The sequence below is a fragment of the Mastigoproctus giganteus genome, chromosome 3 (assembly GCF_048544385.1).
Source record: "Mastigoproctus giganteus isolate SK-2022 chromosome 3, ASM4854438v1, whole genome shotgun sequence".
Lineage (NCBI taxonomy): Eukaryota > Metazoa > Arthropoda > Arachnida > Uropygi > Thelyphonidae > Mastigoproctus > Mastigoproctus giganteus.
In genome coordinates this window covers 236,340,296-236,366,172 of record NC_143577.1, presented here as the reverse complement: position 1 = coordinate 236,366,172, position 25,877 = coordinate 236,340,296, and the positions used below count along the sequence as shown (strand labels likewise).

General features: G+C 37.9%; 1 protein-coding gene across 3 annotated transcripts in view; it reads right to left on the bottom strand.

Moving 5' to 3' along the window:
• Positions 1-25,877, bottom strand: part of LOC150088904 (HMG box-containing protein 1-like) — a 118,733-nt gene that overhangs the window by 45,503 nt on the left and 47,353 nt on the right. For 2 of the 3 annotated variants that reach the window (XM_090370949.1, XM_090370950.1), the window contains exon 3: positions 4,756-4,920. The exons of the other annotated variant lie outside the window; for it this stretch is intronic. In XM_090370949.1, coding sequence (XP_090227075.1) covers positions 4,756-4,920 — 165 coding nt within the window. The remainder of the gene's footprint in view (positions 1-4,755; positions 4,921-25,877) is intronic. 3 annotated transcript variants of the gene reach the window in all.

Here is a 25,877-nt window from a genome sequence, read left to right as displayed (position 1 = left end):
ATTTCAGTTTGAAGTGGGATATGCTTAGTTGGGATCTGTGAATTTATTAGGATTGCTACACCACCATGGGCAGCATTTGCTGTATTATGATCTCTTCGATAAAGACAATAATTCTTTATTGAAGGAGAAATTTGCGAGGTTAGGTAACTTTCTTGAAGACAAAGGGCAACTGGAAAATATCAGTTAATTAGATCCTGGATATCATCTGTGTTGCAACAAAAGCCTCTGCAGTTCCATTGTAAAATACAAGGCATTATTTATGTTTAATCGATGGAGCTGTATCTAACTGCTTTTTAAGGCAACTGGCTTATGACATTCTAATTTTAGTTTATCAAAAAAAAAAACTGGCGGACCAGTGTACATTTCTTCTTCTTCAGCATGAATTTCTAAAATTGGATCTTCCTGTATAGATGTGCCTTCTGTATCCATGGTTGTGTCCTGGGTATTTTTCATTGCATTTTGAGTTTGTAATAACGGATGTAGTAGCACTCATTGGAGGAGGAGATGTCGCTGGTATTGTCAGAGGAGTATTATTATTTGCCTGGTCTCAGACTTTGGGTTGTTGTTTACGTACACGTGGTTGTTTCTCAGAGAGGACAGTCCTAGCCCAATTAGAAATTGATTTATTAGTGGGAACTATGACATCTGTTTGAGTTGAGACTGTTTGATATTTTTTTACTACATTGGCATAGGTTACATTTTTGTTTATAGTAGGTGCAAGTTGCTTCCTGGTAGCTGACTTTATTCTCGACCTTGTATTTTACTATTCTTTTCTCAGTTTTCCATTTTTCACAAGTTTTGGAATATGCAGGGTGGTCACCTTTGCAGTTAGCGCAGGTCATTTTTGTAGCCAAACAGTCAATTTGATTGTGTTCTGAGGACCCACAATTGGGGCAGACCGGAACTCCTCTGCATACAGTTTGCGAATGGCCATACTTTTGGCATTTATAGCTTGTTATTTGGTTTTTAGGAGCATTAGCAACTAAGGCCATATTGCTCTGGGGATATATGGTAGTCATTCCCTGACCTTTCCGCATCCTCCATATTTGGTGGTCATGGGCTCGAACCCCGGTCTAATCAAGAAGTGTGTGCTACGCACTGCTGCTCCTGCCCACCTAGCTACGGAGGCGCCGGCATTTATAGCATCTTAAACAGTTGGGAATATATGGGCGAACGGCAAAGTAAATAACCTGCTTTTACAGAGGCAAGTAAGTTAGGGATATTGAAGGTGAGTATAATATTTCTGGTAGGTATAAGTTGGTTGTCTTTTTTAGTCATTATCAATTACATTTTGTCCCTGCAGCTCTTGGGTTATTTCTTCCTCGCTGACGTTTAGTAGATCCCAACTGGATATGACACCCTTAGATGAATTTAGGGTTGCGTGAGGAGATATTTTTACTGGAATGCCAGCAAAATTACTAAGTTGTAAAAGTTTCTCTGAATGTCTGTGGTTAGTAGTTTCCACTAATAGTTCTCCTGATTGCAGTCTCTTAACAGACTTAGATCCTGTAATACCTTCCAGATATTTTTGAATCACAAAGGGAGACAGTTTGCTCATAAGCTGACTAGTGACTAGTGAGGGGGTGGAAAATTAGAAATGATGGGTAGGGTTGCTCCATTCTATCAGTCTTCTGTCTCTTTGTATTATTTCCTAAGTCATAATTGGAGTCATGTTCATTATGATTTTCTGTTCTTGAGCTTGAAGGCTCTAATGGTGGATAAATATTTTAATCCACATTGGCTCCTTTTGGCCCTGGGGGTTTGTCTTTACCACCCAGGTTACCGGCCTTGCCACGGGGAGGCAGGAGCAGACCCACGAGGTGACCAAGCAGCTGTTAGTTGTATTAGTGATAAAGGAAAAAGAAACAGAAAGATGTCCTTGCACTGACCTCAGTCATCCCCAAAATGTTTATGGAGGATGGTTTATAACTGTTCTCTCAGGTATGCCACATTACCTAAAGATTTGGGACATCTTTAAACATCTGTCATTGAGCACAAGGGTTTCCTCAGCTTGATACATTTCTGGAGTGGTTGCTGTCACAGGCATTCCTGGATGTTCCTTCCTATAGTGAGAACTTCAGACCTGCATACAGTACTCAAGATGCAGCCTAACCATGACCTTATACAAAAGAGTAATCACCTCCTTATCCCTACTATCAAAGTTTCTATGTATCATAGACAAAATCCCATGGGCTGTCCTTGACGCATGTCTGCACTGCTAGAGAATTTAATGTTTGACTGTACAATTACCTACAGATCTTTAATATCTGGGCCTTTGCCTACTTCTTGTAGAACAAAAGAGCTACTGAAATATAAAATAAAGAAAACAGTATTCAGAAATAAACAGAATATGTATTGGCAAAAGCTCTTTAGATATTTCGCTTGGATAAACGCACTGAGATCGCTTGGCCACGGAACGCTTGGCACCCGGGGCCTATGCCGCTCGTAGAGCACATGATCGATGCAGTTGGAGAAATTTGTTGGTGGCCACAACAGCTCCTCAGGGAGATGTGTGACTGGAAGAAGAAGAATCAATTTCTACAACAACAGATGGAAGTCTGTTCCATATGTTGTTGTGCAAATTGACGCAAGGTACTTCATATATATGGGTAGCATTAATCCCAGAGTAATTTATCAAATGTGTGGTACTACACTCAGGATAGTGGAGAATATTAAAGATCTGGGGATAATTGTACAGTCAAACATTAAAGCTCTAATGACTCACATCATTGAATGTGCAAGGGGAGAGTTGGTTCTGAGCTTACTCTTAATAATAACGTCATTCACTGGAAAATTCTATGTAGTGAACTGACGTAAAATAAATTATTGTAATTTTAAAAGGCCATGTCACCTGTTGGTCCATATACACACACTGACTCATCACATGATCAATCACTATAACAAAATGCAGCTTGAGGGTATGCAGAGATTGGCTAACTTTAGAGGTGTGACATGAATCATAATACACCTACTCTGCTAGTATTGGTTTGTGCCAAGTTTTGATACCATCAAAACTCAAGTTGACCACTTCCTCTGATCTTACATGACCCAATGAATGGTGACTTCAACATGAGTAGTCATATTGAGATGACACTGACTTGGCACATCTTCTGTACTGACTAAACTGAGTTGAAACAGCCAAGAAACTTGTTTTGTAACAATTAACCAACAGTCACATCACCTCAAAGCACAACTTGCAGTCAATTTACTATTCCGTGAAACTTTTTGTTCAATATTTAGTGGATCTATGACATCCAATAAGAAAGAACAGATATAAAATCCAATTAAGATAGTTCTGAAAGAGAATTTCTGACGGTTCATAAATCAATTCATTTCATTTTTGTTTCAAAAACCATTTGTTTTCCTGCTAATTATTTTGTATGGGAGAAAGCATACTATCTCCATACTGCAAATGTAATAAATCTCATTTGTTCAAATACCCTTGAAATTTACAGTGCTTCAATTCCTGAGATCAAATGATGATCAATGTTTTCACATAGTCTGTTCATCTCCTTACAAACAAATACATGTGCATTTTATGAACTTCTCATTGGCTAGATGCTAAAAACATACATTGGTACTTTGGAAACTGACAAATAAGAGCACGCATCAACCATATGTATTTGTTTTTTCAGGATTAAAGTAAAAGTGAACAGACTTAATTTCTGAATACAAATTTTCCTAGCAATTAACGCAATGAAAAATAATCAAGAATAGTGTTCAATTCCTCCAACTTCATTTGGAGAATGGCTCAGAGGGTTATCTTATCTTCCATCATCACTTCAGTTATATCAGTGATGAGTTATTTCAAGATCTGAATGATCGTATGGAGTATTTAGAGAGAAAACATGGATCAGAGAAACACCTAACAGTGCAAAGTTAAGGATAGAAGCATCCATCATCAACAGAGAGTTTGCATAACCTTGGCTTTAAAGATAGGACTACTATTCAAAGGTAAAGCACAATACCAAGAAAGGCCAAATGTCACTACATGGCATTTTCATTGCACCACCTAAAAACAATTCTAGAGCAGCTCAGCTCTACTCTAGAACTGCAGCACTACTAGAATGTCTACCATTTTTGAATGACATAAAGAAGTCTCACAAAGCAACAAGTTGCACCACACACTATTCAAGTTAGGTAGTGAAGACAAGAGTTTTTAGTGAGCACCAGGAGAGAATTACCAAGGTGCACTATCTGAACTATAGATTTTGGAATTCTAGAACTGAGATTGGGTTTTAAACTGGTGTCCAAAACCCAACGGCACCATCTCAGACTAACATTTTGGAAAATTCTGTGCTACCTATATCACTATAATTCCACAGATAGAGATCCTGCATGGGCACATTACATTTATAGATACTTAATTTGTTTGAGAAATATGATGTAAAATTGGTCTAGCCAACCCATTCTTCTTTGAATGGGCAATTAATAACTGCTCTGAAAGATGAATGGCTTAAAATATCAGCTGCCTACTAAACATGAACTGGTAAAAGGTATTCTCAGATAGATCACATGTCATTAAGAATTAAGTCCACTACCACTTTGGTCTTAATACACACAATTTGTGCCCACAAGTTATTGATTTCCTTAATAAATATCCATTGATACCTTCAAAAGTACTGATATTCAAATACCATTGTGAGCACACTGCATAATGCAGCTGGACAACATAAAAATAATAATTTTAAAATAAGTTAAAATTAAAATGCTTTAACTAAATGACTATTTCATTTAAAATTAAATATGGCATACTTATAAAAGCAGTCTTCTGTATTTGATTTAGGCAAAAGTTCATCATCATTAGTGCTTACTCCAGAAGTGGACCAAGAGGTGTATGGAATAGAATTTTCTTCTATCTGCTCTTTTTGCCTCTTTGGTGGTCGTGCATATGAATGAAGTGCAGACAGGCTGAATGATCTATGACAAATACACACTCATGATTACATATAACTTTGTGGATATACATAGCAACTATAAAGAAATTCTGCATGTAAGTTACATGGAGCGTGTGTTTAGAATGCAACAGTTCAGATTTTGACTGTCATCAGTTCAACAATTCCCTATTTTCACATCTGCTAATCAGTATAATACAAATTACTGCCACTAGAACAGCAGAATTATAATTAAGAAGAGGAAAAAGAGCTGAGATCATGGAATTCCTTATATCATTTGGCTATGCCATTAGTAACTCTATTATATCCAATAAAGCAATGCTGAGGAAACCTGTGAATAGGGATATCAGAGACGTGGTGTCACACAGATATAAGGGATGCAGAACTGCAATTTGGGGAGTACGTCTACAGAAAGGATAGACAGGATAGGAAGGGGGGAGGGGTTATGCTATTAGTTAAGAAACACATAAAAACCAAGGAAGTGAAGCCAGTCGACATCGCTGGACAGTGCAGTGTGGAGTCAGTTTGGTGTGACATAAACATTGGGATATCAAAATTGAGAGTAGGAGTGTGCTATAGGCCTAATGACTCTGATGAGTATAATAATGAATTGTACAGGGAAATACAGTGGGCCAGTAAATCAGAGTGTCTTATAATGGGAGATTTTAATTTCCCAGATATTGACTGGAATTTGGGGGCTGGTTACTCACACACTAGCAGGGCTTTTGTGGATTTATTGGATGATTGTTTTCTACATCAGCATGTTCGGGAGGCAACTAGAGGGAGTAATACTCTTGATTTGATTATCAGCAGTAATTCTTCATGCATTAAGAATCTGCAGATAAATGAACCACTAGGTGGCAGTGATCACAGTGTGCTGAAGTGGGATTTACTCAAAGAGGTAACTACCATTAGGGGTAAAGGGAAGGGTTATTGCTTCCGTAAAGGCGACTACTATGGACTGAGACAGTATTTAAATTCTATACAGTGGGACCAACTGATGATGTTACCAACAGCAAATTCAAAATGGGAAGCATTCAAAGAACTTATCTTGGAAGCTACTAGGCTTTACATACCAACTAAGAAATATTGTTCAAGTTTTAGGCCAAAATGGATGTCAGATGAACTAATGAGGCATATGGCAGAGAAGAAAAATGCATGGGATACATACAAATTAACACATGACATGATAGATACAAGTTGATATGCAACCAAGTTACAAAGGAGGTTAGGCAGGCGAAGGCAGATTACGAGAAATCCTTGGCAAGGGATGCAAAGAAAAACAGCAAAGAGTTCTTTACTTATGTAAACTCTAGAAGGAAGGGGATGAATCAGATTGGTTCACTTGATATTGATGGGTCAAGTGTTGATGATCCTGCTCAGGTAGCTAACAAACTAAATGAATATTTTGCATCGACATTCACACATGAGGAGTTATTCAGCGAGGGGAATGCCAGAGGTGTATTCAACTCTAGCAGTAAGCTACAGAATCTTGAAATAACTGGGAGTAAAGTGGAGGAGAAACTGTTGAAGATAAACACAAGAAAGGCACCCGGGGTGGATGGGATCTATCCAGTTATATTAAAGGAGGCAGCAAAGGAAGTAAGCAAACCCTTAGCCATAATTATGAGAGCTTCCTTGGACTCAGGGGAGGTACCCATAGACTGGAAATGTGCAAATGTGACCCCAATTCACAAAGGAGGATCAAAGGCTGACACAAGTAATTATAGACCTGTGAGCTTAACTTCTGTTCCAGGAAAATTAATGGAGGCACTGGTTAAAGAAGCACTGCAGGATCATTTAGACAAGACTTAAGTTATAGCTCAGACACAGCATGGTTTTGTTAAGGGGAAGTCTTGCCTGACCAACTTGATTGGATACTATGATGCAGTCACAAAAGAACTGGATGCAGGGAATAACTTTGATATTATATACTTGGATCTTAGAAAGGCTTTTGATACTGTTGCACATGGAAGACTGCTACACAAATTGGAGCAGTGTGACATTGGAGGCAAATTGCTGCTATGGATAAAGGGGTGGTTAAGGGGGAGAAGACAGAGAGTGGTAATCAATGGACACTGCTCATCGTGGACTGATGTTATTAGTGGAGTCCCTCAGGGCTCAGTGTTGGGTCCATTATTGTTTTCTGTATTTATAAATGATATTGATGATGGTATATCGGGCTTAATGTCCAAGTTTGCAGACGATACAAAGGTTGGCAGGGTTGTCAAGGACACTACTGACACTATGCTGCTACAACAGGATCTGGAAAGGTTGAGCAGATGGGCTGAGAGGTGGCAAATGAAGTTTAACATTGACAAATGTAAAGTACTACTCATGGGAAACAGCAACCCCAGAGCAACGTATCAACTTTGTGGTACTACACTGACAGTGGTAGAGAATGAAAGGGACTTGGGGGTGGTTGTGCAGGCAGATATGAAGTTCTCTGAGCAGTGCAGACGGGCTGCAAGAGTAGCTCATGGAGTATTGTCAATGATATACAGGAATTTTTCCAGCAGGGATAAGGAGGTGATTATTCCATTGTATAAGGCGATGGTCAGGCCACACCTAGAGTACTGTATACAGGTCTGGAGGCCACATTTCAAGAAGGATGTAGAGCTGCTGGAACGAGTACAGAGAAGGGCAACAAGATTAGTGAATGGAACAAAGGGGTGCTCTTACAAAGAAAGGCTTAAGTTTTGCAAATTACAGTGTCTGGAGACTAGGCACCAGCGAGGTGATCTGATAGAGGTGTATAAAGCCTTGAATGGTTTAAGCATGCTCAATGCTGATGGGATTTTTCCTCTAGCTCAGAAAAATCACCTGAGAGGGCATAAATTCAAATTGAGGAAAGACAGATGTAGGATAGACGTGCGGAAATTTGCCTTTAGCCAACGGGTGGTTGGTTGGTGGAACAGACTTCCATCCTTTGTGGTGGAGGTTGACAGCCTAAATAAGTTTAAGGCTCAGCTGGACAGGTATTTTGAACGAACAGAGGGGTGAAGTGGATTTTTTTTTTTTTTGGCTGATGCTGCATAAGCTTGCTTTCTTGCATCAAATGCCTCTACTAATGCTAATGCTAGTATTGGCAACTGTACAGGATTCATAATAAACAATATACAAGTGCAAGTCTTTACAAATTCATGAGGAAATATGTATTTTTTGCATCAGGTCAAGGATTCAGATCCATGTAGTACTAGTGTCCATACTATCAGATAGCATCAGAACCAACCTTCCTCAACCATATGGGCATTTTGTACCAACCTGAGACTACTTCTGTACCAATTTATCATGCCCCAGCTATGGAGTTTACTAAACATTTTGCTATGTTCACTTTAGATGACAGTTTAGTAAAACTGAATGGAGGTTCTTAGCATCTTGAGTATAATATAAACTATTCTCTGTCACACACCTAAATTATAAAAGCAATAGAATATTCAGTATCTACATAGGATTCAATGAGATCTTTGTAATCTCAAAACAAAGTGTGAAAAAAAAAGAGGCTCTATGTCTACCAACCAAAGAACAGGCAGACCATAAGTGACAAAAACTAGTTATTGGGTGTGGGCTACAATGGTCCTTGAGGCCATCACAGACATTCTCTCAGGTATGACAAGCTGGGCTTGCCACCTGAGAGTCTAAAATGCTGATGGAACTGATATATAGGCGATACTTGAGTCAAGTGAAATGAATTTAAGTGAAGTCTAGTCATTCTGCAAATCCTCTGCTTGAACCTTCATGATGGTGCAACTATTACTAACCCTGGGTATAACCCCTCCCATATGCAAGTCCTGAAATACGGCACCTAGTATACTAAAGGTGACCAATGTAATCAGGGGTAAAAGTGTGGTGTCCACACTACATATAGGAATGCTACCCCTCTGTGTTACCAGGAAATTCTAGGTGGTAGATGACTTTTTCAGGTGGTAGGTGACTTTCATCAACCGGTGAAATACCACCACTTTGCTTATTGGAGGCTTGAAGTGGTGAAACCCATGTTTAGTCTCTAGAGCAAAGTTTCCGGCATCCCCCTCCCCCCATACTTCTCCTTCAACCCATGCACGGTACTATGTACTATAGGTTTTGATACCTTTCGTGTTTGGGGTTTTCATAAAAAAAAAAAAAAAAAAAACTCTCATCAAACGGTGCAATACCACAACTTTGCCTAATGGAGATTTGAAGTTGGTGACACTCATGTTTAGTCTCTAGGGCGTAGGGGTGGTTTTTTTTTTTTTTTTTTTTTTAAGGAGCATCGGCAACTAAGGCCATGTTGCTCTGTCTATATTGTTTGGAAATTGTGTGTGTTCGGAGTTTGATTTTCTGTTTGCTGGACACAAAACATGAGTTTCCAGGAGAAAAAACCATGCTACCCTTGCCTGAGACCGGCTAACTCGGCCATGTCGTGAAAAATACACATAAAAATTGCTCACGTCATCAATGGGATTCAAACTCACGTCTTTTCCACTCAGTGTGGGGAGGATGGCGATCCTATCAACTGTGCTACCCACAAGGGCCCAGAGCATAGCTGTATAGCAATTCTCCATCTCTTTAATCGTGCAGTACAACTGATGTCTTTTGAGGTTAAGATGAACACCACGGCATGATCCAATCTTTTTCACATTTTGAGGGTACAGCTCTGATATAATGTTTGCAGACTGGTCGCTATATAGTCCACCGGACCAAACCTATTGGTAACTCTCTAGGAGGCATCCATAACAGCTAGTGTATAAGCTGCCTCTACTCTGCCAGATAGTGACCAGTGAGAAGTGCATATGCATAAGGAAGCATTGTCGAGGCTACGTTATTATGATTTGCATATGATGCAAGCAAGCTCAATACAGATTAATTAAAAAAAAAAAAAAAAACCCCACCTTCCCATTTAATATATCTATTCACTCCAAAAGTTTGCCCAGTTCTTCCTTGAATCTATTTAAACTATCAACCTTCACAACAACAGATGGAAGTTTGTTCCAACAATCAATCACTCGCTAGATAATGGCAAATTTCTGCACATTATTCTGCAACTGTTAAGGAGCTGAGTATAACTTTTGCGTATATCCTACCATATCCAAAAATTTTATTACTTCATACAACACATCCTACTTGCTGTTTCTTACTACTGAAAATATGAATAGTCAAACTAATACAGCAAACCTATCTGTGAAAAGAACTTACCTTCCCAAACACTTCCACATTCATTTTACAAATATACGTGGTCTCAGTCCCAATTTCAATGATGTCCACATTTTCACTTGCAATCTGAGAAGGTAACTTACTTTTTCTGTCAGAATCCAATTATTGGTTGATTCAACCACTGCTCATCTCAGTTGTCCTACTTATTTGCTGTACGACTCGTTTCACTTAACAGGTGGTACTTGTGCACATGTCCATCTGATATTCCCTGTCAAAGAATTTGTCAAATTGGAATTTTCACTTCTCAATCTTAAAATCTCTGCCCCATTCTTACAAAATTCATCTGCTACCTCTACTGGTCTCTCAATTCCACAAATCACTTGAAACTCTTAAGACTTCCTTTCTTCAAAACTACTTTCTCCAGTCCAGTATTCCTAACAGCGAGTTAATTTTCCTTGGTGATTTTGATGTTCACAACCTCAGTTGGCTTTGGTTTTCTAGCCACACAGACCGAGCTAGTTGAGATGCAGAGGCTTTTGCAATTACTACTGACCTCACACAATTGTTCAGTTACATATCGGAAGACCACAATGCCAAGCGCGCGCACACACACACACACTCAACACTCTTGATCTTTTTCTCACAAAAACCATCCAAGTTCACAGTCAAGGTGACTGGCCCTCTAGGTACCTGAGTTCACAACTTAGTGATGGTCTCTTCTTTAATGGAGCCTTTCCTCTTGTGACTATTCTCAGCCTCGTGTTGTTTGGCATTACAAGTATGCAAAATAGGATGATCTGCAAGATTTATATTCTTTTTTTCCTTGGTTGGATTACTGTATTAAATTCTTTTGATGTCAATGTTGATTGAGTCAGTGAAATTATTCTTGTAGGGAGGGTTAAAATTCTTTATTCCACACTCCACCTTTAAATTCTTGTCCTTTATTTGAACTTTGGTTTTCCAATAAATGTGCTAAAGCTGTTCAAAACATGAATGTTGCACATTGCAATTGGTTTGCATCCAAATCACCACGTTCATTTTTTTTTTTTTTTATGAAAACCCCAAACACGAGAGGTATTAGAACCTATAGTACTTAGTACCGTGCATGGGTTGAAGGTTGAGAAGATGAAATAATATATTTGTTGACATTAGACTTGAACTTCTGTAGACTGTAATTTTCAGGAAATATGTATGACTGAAGGTTGTTCCAGAAAACGGCAGTTGAATGAATAATCGAAGAAGATGAAAAGTTGGACAGTAAATGGATGTTGACGGCACATTTTCAGACTGATTTGAAAGAGAGGTGAATTATAGAAGCCAATTCAGAAGAACAGTGCCCGTGGAAGTAAAAAAGGCATGCAGCAGAAACAGTGTGTAAAAACAGCGTATCTGTAAAAAAGGCAAGCAGCAGAAACTGTCTATGAGCCAGAGAGTAGAGACTGTTAGAGATGAGTCATTAATTAACCTAACTGCTCTCTTCTGACTGAATGGAATCTAGAAGCCTGAGAGAGGTTTTGGGGTTACCGCCCTAGATGTGGGAACAATATTCCATGGTAGGGCAGATTTGCAATTTGTACAGAGTGAACAGCTGTTTGGAAGAAAAGTAACGCTGAGAGTGAAAGAGAAAATCAAGTTTTTTAGATGCAGAGGAAGCAATATTCGTAATGTGCTTGCGCTAAGAGAGATTAGAAGTCAGGGTAATCCCTAAAAGAGATATATCATCTTGCCTAGAAATCGGAGTGTCACCAAAGATAAGCATAGGAGCAGAAGAATCCTTTTTGCAAGATATAAGACAGGACTGAGTTTTAGAAGGATCGAAGTCAACTAAGTTGTCTTTGCCCCACTGGAAAATTACCTGGAGATCGGCATTTAAGGAATTGGTAGCAGTTATTCAAGAAGTTGAAGCTGATTGAGCAAGGCAAGGTTTCTCAAACTGGAAAGTGGAATGCAATGTGCTATCATTAGCAAAACTATGGATAGGATTTCCAGTCAATGGAAGGTCATTAATATAAAAGAGTGGGGAAAAGAACTGAACTTGAGGGACACCAGCATTAGTGGAGAAGTTAGAAGACAGAGTCATCTGCCATCACCCTCAGTAAGCAGTCAGAGAGAAAACTAGATAACCATTTAGAAAAAACAGTTGATAAACCATAAGCTTGTTTAGACTACCTTTACGCCTAACACAATCGAAAACCTTTGAGATGTCAAGAGCAATTGCTTGTGTTTCACAAAACTTTTCTATTGAATTTATCCATAAATGGGTAACATAAGCCAGAATATCACTAGTGTATCGACACTGATGGAATCCATACTGGCAATCATTGATCAGATGGAAGGTTTCTAGGTAGTTTAAGAGTTGGCAGTTAATTGATTTCTCCATTACTTTAGAAAGAGAAGTAATTGCAAAGGGACAATAATTGGATGAGAGGGATTTGTCACCCTTTTCAGGAACTGGCTGGATATAAGCTGTTGTTATGGGGGTTTAATGGTGCATAAGCTGCTTTGACTAAAATGTGCCTATTCATTTATTATATAAAGAAATCAGATATTCTTATTCAGTCAGAAAAATCTGTAATCAAAAAAAAGATAAAAAACTAGTTTTCTTGAGGAAATTAAAAAATTAAGGAAGATTTGCTTCGTCTCCAATCAGATTCTCCAGCTATGGTTTTCAAAGATTAACCAGTGATAGCAGGGTTGAAGTTTTTTTTTTTTTTTTTTGTTAGTTGTTGGCGCATCAGCTTCTATGGCCATATTGCACCTCCCAAAGTTTTTGCATTTTACTGTGATCCAAGCCCGAGGCGGGAATCGAACCCGTGACCTTTGGGTTGCCAGACAGGCACTTTACCTACCTGGCTAGCCCGGTAGGCTCAGGTTGAAGTTCTGTTTTGGTTTATGATAGGGGCAGTCAATGAGAATATGTTTAACAGTAAGATTGGAATAATAATGTGGACATGTAGTGGTGGTGGATCATTTCCTGTGAATAAATGAAGGTGGGTCAGATGGTATGACCTATTCTTGCCCGTAAAAAAGGACTACTTCTCGTCTTGATGTGCTGACACTGGAGTGCCAAATTTTCGGATCCTGTTTAAATTGAAAGAGTTTATTATTAGTTGGAGTGCGCTATAGTCCTGTCCATTTTGATAGGCATGCAGCATTTATGATTGGTGCATAGTCTGATTCTGGAGCAGGGATATTTGTTAAATCTAGGATGGTTGGATTTTTTGCAGCTTTATCGACTAGTTTATTGCCCAAAATACCAGAATGTGCAGGAATCCAGCAGAAGGTGACCAATTGATGGCATTCTTCAATTTGCAGTTATAAGTCTCTAATTTCATCAAGAACGAGATGAACTTTGTCTGAGGAATTACATAATGCCATGATTGAGCTGAGGGAATCAGTGTAAATAACAGATTTTAAAGACCAGTCAGAACAAAGATTTTATAAAGCTAGTTTAATTGCATATAATTCAGCTGAGAATATACTGAATTCAGATGGAAGGGATGCTGAAATAGTGGTATCCAGAAACACTGCAGCTGCTCCAACTTTTGAATTAGATTTAGAGCCATCTATATAAATTTGGGAAAAAAATCAATATATCTTTGAGTGTGAACTGAATGAAGTTGTCTGACATTTGATGTTTGCAAAATATTTTTACCCCATTGGCAGAGGTAAGTGTCACGGGTCAGAATAGGAGGAGGTACCCATGGTGGCTGAGTGCAGGTTGCTACCTGTTGTAAGGAATGAATGGAAACATTCCAAACCTACATCAGTTCAAGAAGGCAAAGGACCAGCTGGTTTTACTATGCTAGGTTTATTTCTGTAGAGGATTTCTAATAGCAGATTGAATAGGTATGGCTGAATGGAATGCAAGGCACAACTTTTTATCTTGACAGCATACTTCAGTAATAGTGTATTCCTTCTTAATATTAATGGAGGTTCAAGAGCATCAAAGTAAAGACTGTGCGCTGGCAATGTTTTGAATGTGCAAAGTGCAATCCTCAAAGCACTGTACTGAATTGAATCAAGACAGCATAATGCACTCATTCTGGCAGAATCGGAGATGGGATCTGATTAATGCCCTGTATAACTGTAGCAGGGAGGTACAATCTGCACACCATCTTGAACAGCCTTAGCATATTTATTGGAAAACCAGGTTTAGATAAAGGATGAGATCTTAAAGTGGAATGGGGAATAAAGGATTCTGTTCCTACAAGAATCACTGACACGATCTGAGCAAACGTTGACATCCAAAGCTTTGAAACAGTAATCCAACCAAGGAAAAGAAATCTCACGGGTTATCCCATTTTGCATTCTTGTAATGCCAAACAACATGAGGATGGGAATAGCCATGAGATAAAGGCTCCATTGAAGAAGAGACAATCACCAAGTTGTGATCTTAGGTGCCTAAAGGACCACTCACTTCGACTGTGTACTTAGAAGGGTTGTTTGTGAGAAAAAGATCATCAAGTGTGTTGGCTGTATGGTTAGGATTGTCCAGTATTCTGGTAGATAAATGAACAATCTGTGCGAGGTCATTAGTAATTGCAAAAGCCTCAGCATCTCGACCAGCTGGGTCGGTGTGACTAGAAAAAGGAAGACAGCTGGAGTTGTGAACATTAAAATCACCAAGGAAAATTACCTCTCTGTTAGGAAAGTTGGACCGGAGAAAGTCAAGTTGCACAGAGAGGAAGTAGTAGTGGTATGTGATGAAAGAAAGCAAGTGTATAAGCTTATGCAGCATCAGCCAAAAAAAAAAAAAAATCACACCATTCTCTCCAAATGCCTGTCCAGTTCCTCTTTGAATTTATTCAACCTATCAACTTCCACAACGACAGATGGAAGTTTGTTCCAGCAATTAACCACCCGCTGGCTAAAGGCAAATTTCCGCACATCTATTCTACATCTGTCCTTTCTTAATTTATGTCCCCTTAGGTTTGTAATCTGAACAAGTGGAAGGATCCCATCAGAATTCAGCGTACTCAACCCATTCAAGGCCTTATACACCTCAATCAGATCACTGTGCAGGTGCCTAGTTCCAGCCACTGCAATTTGCAGAACTTAAGCCTCTCTTGGTAAGAGGATCCCTTCATTCCCCTTACCAATGTTGTTGCCTTTCTCTGTACACGCTCAGGTAAATCTACATTCTTCCTAAAATGAGGCCTCAAGACCTGTATGCAGTACTCAAGGCGTGGCCTGACCATTGCCTTATACAGAGGGATAATCACCTCCTTTTCCCTACTAGCAAATTCCTATATATCATTGACAAAACCCCATGACCCATGAAGTCAAAGAGTTCCAAGTGATTAGTGGAGTTGGGAGAATGGTAAAGACAACAGATGAATTTGACAGAATGAGGCAGAGAGAGATTTTAACCCAGAGAAGATTGAAACGAGGAGATTCCAAATTACCAAGTCTCTGATAGGGAATATCTGAATGAACATATGCACAAGTACCACCTTTGAGGCAAAAGGAATCATACAGCAAATAATTTGGGCAACTGAGATGAGCAGTGGTTGGATCAACTGATAACTGAGATTCTGTCAGAAAAGTACATGGGGTTTGGCAGACTAAGTGGAAATGAACATTGTTGAACACATATTTGTGTTCAACAATGTGTTGAACACAAATGTGTTCATCAATGTGTTAAACACAAATGTGTTCATCAATGTGTTAAACAGAAATATGTGTTCAACACAACACATATTTGTGATATGAACTAAGAAGTGTTTGGGAGGTTTAGATCTTTTCGTGGATAAGCTTGCTGTATTAGTTTGACAATTCATGATGTATTCAATAGTAAGAAAGAGGGGGGGTGAACAAGCTCTATGAAGTAATAATATTTCTGGATATGGAGTATACATGGCATGAATATACACAGATACTTGACATAACGTGGCTTCGACAATGCCCCCTGCATACACACTACTCGGACTCCCTCCAGTCACTATCTGGCAGAGTAAAGGTAGCAAGATGATACACTAGCTGATCTGGAAGCCTCCTAGAGAGTTACCAATAGATTCGGTCTGGTGTACTAACCAGCTGCTGGCCTGCGAACACCGTTTTGGAGCTGTACCCTTGAAATGTAAGGAAGTTTGGATCTTGCCATGGTGTTCATCATAACCCCAAAAGACATCAGTCATACTTCATGACGGAAGAGATGGGGAAGGGCTGACTGGAATTGAGCTCTGGAGACTAAACATGGGTTCCACCGATTCAAGCTTCCAAATAAGCAAAGTGGTGGTATTGCATCGATTGACAAAAGTCATCTACCACATAGTGTCATTTTCTGCCTACACCAAAATTCACAACAACTGTAAAGCAGATATTAATCAGTCCAAATTCGATTTTTAACAGGCTTTTTTTTTTTTATGTAACCCCAAACACGAGAGGTATTAGAACCTATAGTACTTAGTACCGTGCTTGGGTTGGAGGTTGAGAAGACGAAAGAAGATATTTGTTGACATTGGACTTGAACTTCTATAGACTGTAATTTTTTTTTCGAACCATGGTCTAATCAAGAAGCATGTGCTACGCACTGCTGCTCCTGCCCACCTGGCTACGGAGGTGCCTTTTAACAGGCTAAGAATAGAAAACTTGCTTCTTGTTCAAAGGGTGGTCAAGCATTTTGGTCTCTTGACAAAGAAATTGGCTGCAACTTCTGCCCACCTCTACTCCCACCCCTCTTAAAACCTGATGATTCTATTTCCACCTCAGCTAAAGGTAATGTCGACCTTCTAACATCCTACTTTTCTTCTAACACTTGTATTGAAAATCTTTGTAAACTAACTCCTGCCATTCCCAATACACTCCACTCAATGCCTCATGTGGTCTTCCGTCAAAAGGATGTCAGAAGAATTTTGAACAATCGATGCCAAGAGAGCTCCAGGTCCTGATGTTATTTCTACACTTGTTCTCAAAACCTACACTCCTGAGCTTACTCCTATTCTGTGTCGCCTTTCACACTTTCTTATTGCGCTGTGTATTACGTTTTTGTTTGGAAATTTGGCTCCTATCTAGCCAGTTCGTAAAAAGGGTGAAAAACCCCTTCCATCTAATTATCATCCCAGTGCACTTCTATTCTTTCTGAAGTAATGAAGAAATCTATAACCACCAACTCCAAAACTATAAGAACTCTTTGTTCCTATCTGATCAATGACTGCCAATATGGATTCCATCAGTGTCGAACTACTGATGACATACTGACTTACGTTACCCATCTATAGACAAATTCAATGGAAAAGTTTGGTGAAACTCAAGAAGTTCCTCTTGGTATTTCAAAGGCTTTTGATTGTGTTTGGCACAAAGGTCTTCTAAATAAGTTTCCATCTTATGAACTGCCAACTGTAATTGGGTCTTTTTTTTTTTGGGTGTCTAGTTTTCTCTCTGACCACTCACTATGGGTGATAGCAGACAGCTCTCTGTCTTCTAACATCTCTACAAATGCTGGTGTTCCCCAAGGTTCAGTTCTTTCTCCTACACTTTTTCCTCTTGTATATTAATGACCTCCCTCCACTGACTGGAAATCCTATCCTATCCATAGTTGTGGTGATGATAGCACATTGCATTCCACTTTTCATTTTGAGAAACCTTGCCCTGCACAAACAGCATCAACTTCTTGAATATCAATTACCAATTCCTTAAATGCTGATCTCCATGTAATTTTTCAGTGGGGAAAAGACATTTTAATTTCAATCCTTCTTAAACAGTCGTCTTATATCTTGCAAAAAAGATTCTTCTGTTCCTATGCTTATCTTCAATGACACTTAGATTTCTAGACAAGATCACATATCTCTAAGTGTCATTGAAGATAAGCATAGGAACAGAAGAATCTTTTTTTGCAAGATATAAGACGACTGTTTAAGAAGGATTGAAATTAAAATGTCTTTGCCCCACTGAAAAATTAAACAAATCTCAAATCCACCAAAACAGTACAAATCTCAAATCCACCCTACCATTGAATATTGTTCCCACATCTTGTGTGGTGCCCTATAACCTCCCTCAGGCTTCTAGACACCATTCAAAAGAGAGCAGTTATGTTAATTAATAACCCATCTCGTCCAAAATCTCTCCATTCTGTTCATAGAATGGAGAGATTTTGTTCTGCTCTGTGCTTGCTTTTTCTATAGATACAGGTGACCCCCGCTTAACGCTGATCATTCGTTCCGGAAAAACAGAGCGCTAAGTGAATCCGCGCTAAGCGAGCGCCGCTTTCCCATAAGGTAACATATGTATTTGTGAGCTGCGGTCGGTGCCATAGGATATTTCCTAATCAATAATAAACGGTAATGAAAAGATGCACAAATGTCGGTCAAACTATTTAATATTCAAATATTTGCACATATAAAATATTCTGCATTACATACGTATAATTATGTGGTAACTACTTGCGTATCAAAAGTAAACTTAAAATTCCAATTAAAATCATGAATTTAATTGATTTAATTTAATGGATGAATTTAATCATGAAAAATGTGTGGATTTTGAGTTGAACTTTGGCTCTCTTCCAAATAAACTAAAAGGGGTATTAATTTTAAATGGCCCGCAGCGTTACCACCCAACAATAACGTCAACTGATCCTTCGCCGCTTTGAAACTTGGCATGTTTTTTCTTCTTTCAATATGAAACTTTTTTTAGGCATTCGTTTCCACAAAAGTCCTGCTTCATCTATGTTAAAAACTTGTTGAGAAGTATAACACATAATACCCCTCTTCAATAATTTTAACAAGTTCTTTTTTGAAAGTTTCGGCTCCTTGATCTGCATTCTAAATCTATTCTACCAGTCCTTACCAGTTTTAAATGGTTCCACATTTTTTTTAGGCGAGTTTTCTTCAGATCGATCTCTCTCTCTCTCTCTCTCTCTCTCTCTCTCTCTCTCTCTCTCTCTCTCTCTCTCAATATTCAACTTAACTGAATTCTGCATTGGACATTATCTTCAATAAAATTAAAGTCTTTCCATTTCAATCCTAATAGCCGGTCTAGTCCTAGTTGCTTGCAGTGGAACAGCTACCTTTCCCGCTGCAAAAATTAATTCTTTATTTTTTTATAATTGTTCTTACAGTTAAAGTTGGAAGTCCTAAATTATGGCACACATCCGCTTGTCGTTGACCGGAATCGATTCGCTTCAAAACGTCTAATTTTCAAATTCAGTCTTTTTCTTACATTTATAGTCTTCGTACTGTGCTCAGACGTTGTTGATTTTTCATTCTTTTTTTATTCTTCGAAAATGTAACTGCGTTGGTGGCATTAATTATGATACAATGTTCGAGTAAACTGTCCGTTTCGCACGTTGTCTAATACGGTACTGAGTGATGACTAGACTTCGGATAAATGCATATAACGCAAATATTACAAGCAATATACTTCGTCATTTTTTAAAATGTTGATCTAGGAACTACGTAACAAGCCACTGTACTGAAATTAAATTAGCGTGCGAGAAAATTTCACTGAGCGTGGGAAAATTTCTCAAGTCGGCGTGGGAAACGTTTTAATGCTGTTTTGCTATTCATTTTCAAGCTATCGACTCCATCAAATGAAACGATTTCGTTAAATATGTCAAAAATGTAATCTGTAAAAGAGCGTTATAGTGATCTGTGACAGCGTTATAGTCAGACACGGGTTATAATATAATAACAGCGTTATAGCGAATCAGCGTATAGCGAACCGCGTTATAACGGGGGCCTGCTGTACTTCCGTGGGTGCTGTTCTTCTGGCTACTATAATTCCCTCCCTCTCCTCTTCCAAACTAGTTCAAAAATATGCTGCAACCAGTCAGTATCCTTTTATTGGTCGCTTCAAACTTGCAGAACCAACTTTTCTTCTTTCTCATTTAATCCTTCAACTTCTGTTTTCTGGAACCATCTCCCTTCACATGTATTTCTTGAAAATTACAATCTGCAAAAATTCAAGTCTAATGTCAACAAGTATCTTCTTTCATCTTCTCAACCTTTAACCCACGCAAGGGTACTAAGTACTATGGGTTCTAATACCTTTTTTTGTTTGGGGTTTTCATATAAAAAATGTGGTGTTTGTAAGAACCAAGATCTGCCTATTTCAATTTTATTGAAGACACACTGCACCACCCTGAGCTCACCCATACCAGAAGCATTCACCAGAGCTTCACTAGAAAGAGGTCTGAAGTGCATTTGTTTGTTACACTTGGTTGAATATTCTCACACATCAGCATTGTTATGAGGAATTGTTAAAATGTTTCAAATGACTTGGGATAACTGGTTATATTTCAAGCTTCCTTGTGCACTTGTCAGTTCCCTAAGGATAAGCAAATTTCCTATTTCATAATAAAATCTGGTAAATCCTCACACACTGAAACTGACATAACTGATGTTTCAAATCATCTCTTGCATTATTATTTTGTTATATTTAATGACACCAATAAGTTGCAATTGTCCACAAAAAATTTCAAATTTGAAAATGACATGATACCAATTGATGAAATCTGTGCTACCTTCAAAGTCATTCTGAACCAGTGCAGAATGAGTTCCTGGCAATTCTATCTTCTCTCTTCTATATCCTCTTTGCAATTCTACATTCTTTTTGAACTTCCCTTCTTTGTATCACAAAGAAAGAAAGAAAAAAAGGAAGGATATGGGGGGGGAAGAAGGGAAAAAAAGAGCAAAAAAAATAAAATGGATAAACTCAGACAGAATCACACTACTTCAAATATTCCATACGATACAGTGCATATTAAAACCACTGGCAAGAGTGAAGTAGGCTTTGTAGCCAAGTTTATCCTTTGGCAATGATCCTTAACTCTCTTATCAGAAATGTCAAAACATATCCAAGACCAGGCATGTAATTTATTTAACACACTAAGTTTTTTTGGAAAAAAAGAGGCAAGAAACACATGAAATGGCATTTTATAATTTTATTCTTTATTCTGACACTATATTAGTAACAGCAGTCATGTTATTTAAAAAAAATTATTTCTCAACTATCTAACTTCACACAACAGAGCAAGAAAAATCAAACTAACACCCAAATCACTTAAAAGAAAATTAACTAAGGTAAACAAAGAGTCAACAAAAAACTATTTGTAAGCTAATGGCAAACTGTTTTTCATTAAGTGCTAATTAATATGAATGATTTTTCAATGAGTCATTTAAAACTATGATGTTATAAGTCTGTTGCAATCAATTTATCATCTGTCACGTGCACGTCATTCAATCATTCATCTGTACATCCTTATTCACTATTACAATATATAATGTTAATTTTATGCAGCCCACCAATATATGTGAACTGCATATATTGAAATGAACCATGTCTGGTTTGGGACTTTTCTTCAATCGCTCACTGAACATTATCATATATATCATCTGAATGGCATAGAAGATACCTAGCTTTTCACTTTGCCACACCACCCTTCTCATGTTAAACAACTCTGATAGAAATAAATAGGTCACTTAATGCTTTTGAATTTTTAACAGCTGAAGAGAATACTTTGCATAAAAAAAGTTATTAATAGTAGTAGCGGCAAATGGTGCTAGGAAGTAAGCTTATACGATATCAGCTAAAAAAATAAAACACTACCTACCCATCTATCCATCTCCTCTAATAATATGTCAAATTTTTTCTTAAATTTTTTCAAATTACCCACTACCACAAAACAAGACGGCAGTTTGTTCCAACAATCAATTGTTCTCTGGCTGAAAGAAAATTTTCACCCATCTATCCTAAAAGCCATCCTTTTTTCAATGTATGTCCCTTTGTGTATGTTGTCCGAGAAAGAGAATATTATCATCTTTACTCAATTCATTTAAACAGGTCTCCTCACAAATGCCTAGTTTCCAAGCATTGCAATTTGCAGAACTGAAGCCTTCTGTGATAAGAGTACCCTATGTATTCTTGACCAACCTGGTTGCACTTCTCTACATCCATTCCAAGAGATCCACATCTTTCTTAAAACGAGGTTTCCAATTTGTACAATGCACTTCTGTGTAGAATACAGAAGACTGCTGTTCAAATTAGAACAGTGGAAGTGTCAAAAGTTTTAATGAAATCTAAATATATAATGTCAAAATTATTATTTGCAACCTGTTCCTTCATTATTGAGTCATAGCAGTTAATCAGCTTGGTCAGACAGGATCCTCCCCCTTAACAGACCCATGCTGTGATTTCTATATAATTCCAATCCTGTTAAGATGATCCTGCAATACTTCTTTTACCACTGACTCCATTATTTTCCCTGGAACAGAAGTCAAGCTTACATGTCTATAATTGCTCATGTTACCTTTTGATCCTACCTATGAATAAGAGAGATATCTGCACACCTCAAATGTAGTAGCGGCAAAAGGGGAACCTGCCAAGAATCCAATGATGACTCATAATTATGCCCAAAAGGTTTGCTTACCTCTTTTGCAGCTTCTCTTAATATAACTGGATGGATTCCATCAGTCACAGGTGTCTTGTTTATTTTAGGCTGTAGCAATTTATCTTCCTTCTTCTCAGTTATAAAAAATCGTTTAGCTCCCATTTATAACTTTGTGTACTTCTGATGTTCCCATCCCTGAAAATTTCATGCGTGAATGTAGAACAAAGTAATTATTTAGTTTGTCAGCAACCAGAACAAAATCATCAATAGTTATACCATTTGTACCTAGGGCCAGCATTGTTCATCTCTTTCCTTCTAGTGTTCACATAAGCAAAGAATTATTTGCATAGCATTCTCGCATGCTGTTGATAAAAATTTGGCACTTCAGTTTGCTGTTACGTTTGAACATAGTAGGATGCAAAAATTTTCAGCGAAAGTTATAATATGTGCAGAAGTAAAGCCAGATCTGACAGCAAAAGTGAAACATGCTTTTCTTTCTCACATAAAACAGATTCCATAAAAAAAAAACAAAAAAATCATGTACTGTTTAGATTTCTGAACAACCCCCACATAGAAAATACGTAGACAAATATTAAAATATTAGGCATCCTCTTGTGGTGTTGATAAAAAGTTGACACATCACTTTGTCACTGGCTAACATGGGCCCTTCACAAATTTATTAAGATGCAGGAAGTTAAATTTGCAAAGTGGCTAGTTTTAGATTCATTTTGTATAAATTAGCTGACATTACACTGCTGAGCAAGTGCCCATGTTCTCTGTTTAGCATCGTTTACATTTTGCTGTTGCGAGTATGGAATGTAGTAGTAGTAGTGGCATGTGATGCAAGAAAGCAAGTGTATGAGCTTATGCAGCATCAGCCAAAAAAAAAAAAAAAAAAAAAAACTCACCATTCCCTCCAAATGCCTGTCCAGTTCCTCCTTAAATTTATTCAACCTATCAACTTCCACAACGACAGATGGAAGTTTGTTCCAGCAATTAACCACCCGCTGACTAAAGGCAAATTTCCGCACATCTATTCTACATCTGTCTTTTCTTAATTTGAATTTATGCCCCCTTAGGTTCGTAATCTGAACAAGTGGAAGGATCCCATCAGAATTCAGTGTGCTCAACCCATTCAAGGCCTTATACACCTCAAATGTGTTGACTGAGCACATAACAAGAAATGTTGTTGATGAATGACTGACTGCACACATTCCCCATTTACCAAGGACATAGTGGGAAGCAAGCCAGCAGTGGTAAAGGAGTTTGCCATGGTTTTCATGGTGTCTTTCTTTATCTTTTCCAGAAAATCAACAATAGCAGGCATATGACCCATACATAAATTCCATAAATTAAAAAATATATATTTTATGATGCAGATTAAAAATCATTACCATACTGGAAGAGTACTAAATTTCACACTGACATAATTCTAAGAGATATTTGAAGTTTTGCCATTTTTTTTTGACTGACACATTATATAAAGTATGACTGCTAAAGGATTTGCAACATCCTATAAATATCACAGGAGGGAGGAAGATTTATTACATAACACTCTCATCTGCAGCGTTGTCCTCTCCAACCAGCGCACGGCAACAAATTATATCCAGTGCTTCAGCTTTAGTGTAGGGTATGATGGGTACTCTGCAGGAATATTTTTATATACAAGTTATCTCCTGGAATAGGCATGTCGCCTGCGCTCACATTAGCACATTCCTGGCTTCAGCACTACCTAACATTACAAATGTACTAGATCACAACAGGAACACTAGTTGTCTACTTCTGCTAGCCATGTCTCTTACTAAATATAGTGCATCTTGGATACCCATAGGGATCCATATTGAATTACTGATTGTGGCACAAAAAGGACATCTGTGCCATGATTAAAATTCATTACCAGTCAAGTCCAACATAATATTGGTCAATGCTAGTGTTCCTAATTACTTAAAACCAAACCCACAATCTGTTAAGCAAATATTCCCTATAATCTATCTGCAAAATTTCAGGTATCTAGGGTTAACCATTACCAAGTTATACACACAAATTGCTTTATAATCATTATAAGCAGCTTATATAAGCAAATTTTAATGGAATTATTTTAGAGTCACTCAGATATAGAAAAGAAATTATGTGCAGTTAAAAAAAAAGAAGAAAATACTATTTCTCACTGCAATCACCACAAACATTCCTTCAAATGATTATTCCAACTTTTAAAGTGATTTCTGCAACAGGTTACATTGCTGATATATAATGAGATTATATCAGCAGTGTGATATAATCTCATTATTGTTAAACGGAATATTTCCTGCAAGACCTCATTTAACATGTTCAGTGCTACTTATACTTGCAAGGGTCCTTTCTATGTGCCTTGCATTTGAAGAAGATTAAGAATTTGCATCATTTAAATAGAATTACATAATGCTCGGTGTCTATTCTAATTCTATTTCAGTATTAGATGACATAAAAAGCTGATTCAGTGTCATCAGCTTCAACGTACTGTCCATTCAGTATGTTGAAGCTGATGTCTCAGGCTGTGGATTCTATTCAAGTGATGCAGATCCTGAATGAGATTCAGAATCTACATGACTTGAAAACCAAAAAATTAAAATTCAGCAAGCATAACCTTCAAAAAATTTTACTTTTTCTTCTTGTGGAAAATACTAAACTAGATGAAATAATTTACACATAAGCAAAAAATGTACGAAACTATGAACCACGCATACAGCTTTAATAGTGCTCTCTAGACAGTGCAATTGATGCTAATCAAAATCCCAGCTGTAACTCAAATAGCTCATGGTTCAATTAGCATGCCAATATCAAGCAGTTGTTCATTTGATGTGCCTTTCCTTTTACAGCACTCATTTACTCACTGCAAGTGAATTGATGCAATGTTGTGTTAAGACATAACACTTGTGGTTTGTTTCGACACAAGCTTGCATTCCGGCAGTGAAGGTGTTAAGGTGGAGAAACAGGAGGAACTTAAAAAGTACAAAAAGAAGCACCTTCTGATTTCAGCATCAATTGATGTGGAAGAATGCTGTAAAGTATTTTCCATCCAGTCTGTTCCAACAAATCTGTTATCAATTATAGAATAGATGGTTGTGTAATGTCATGCAAGATTGTGTTTTCTCCTCTTAGAGTCAGACAACATGTTTGGACATTACCAGTGCACAACATGTTTGGACATTACTAATGCAACATCCTGCAAAATATATTAAGAGTAATTTCCTACTCCAGAAGATGTTCGTTTGAATTTTTTTGTTCAATGTGGACCTGAGATGTTTCCACACCATGCATACTTGCTTTAATTTGGGAAAGAAGAAGTCTACTAAGGACTCATCTCTTGCAACAATTCAGTGTAGGAAGTGATCAGCTGAAGCAAAATACTGAATGTTTTACAAAGATCGCTGAATATGCACATTTTCCTGCATATCTAACATTTTGGAACTCATCTTCTTGACACTTCATAGTTCAGTTTCTGATAGATGATAACCCAAGCTAAACAAACCCATAAGAAATGG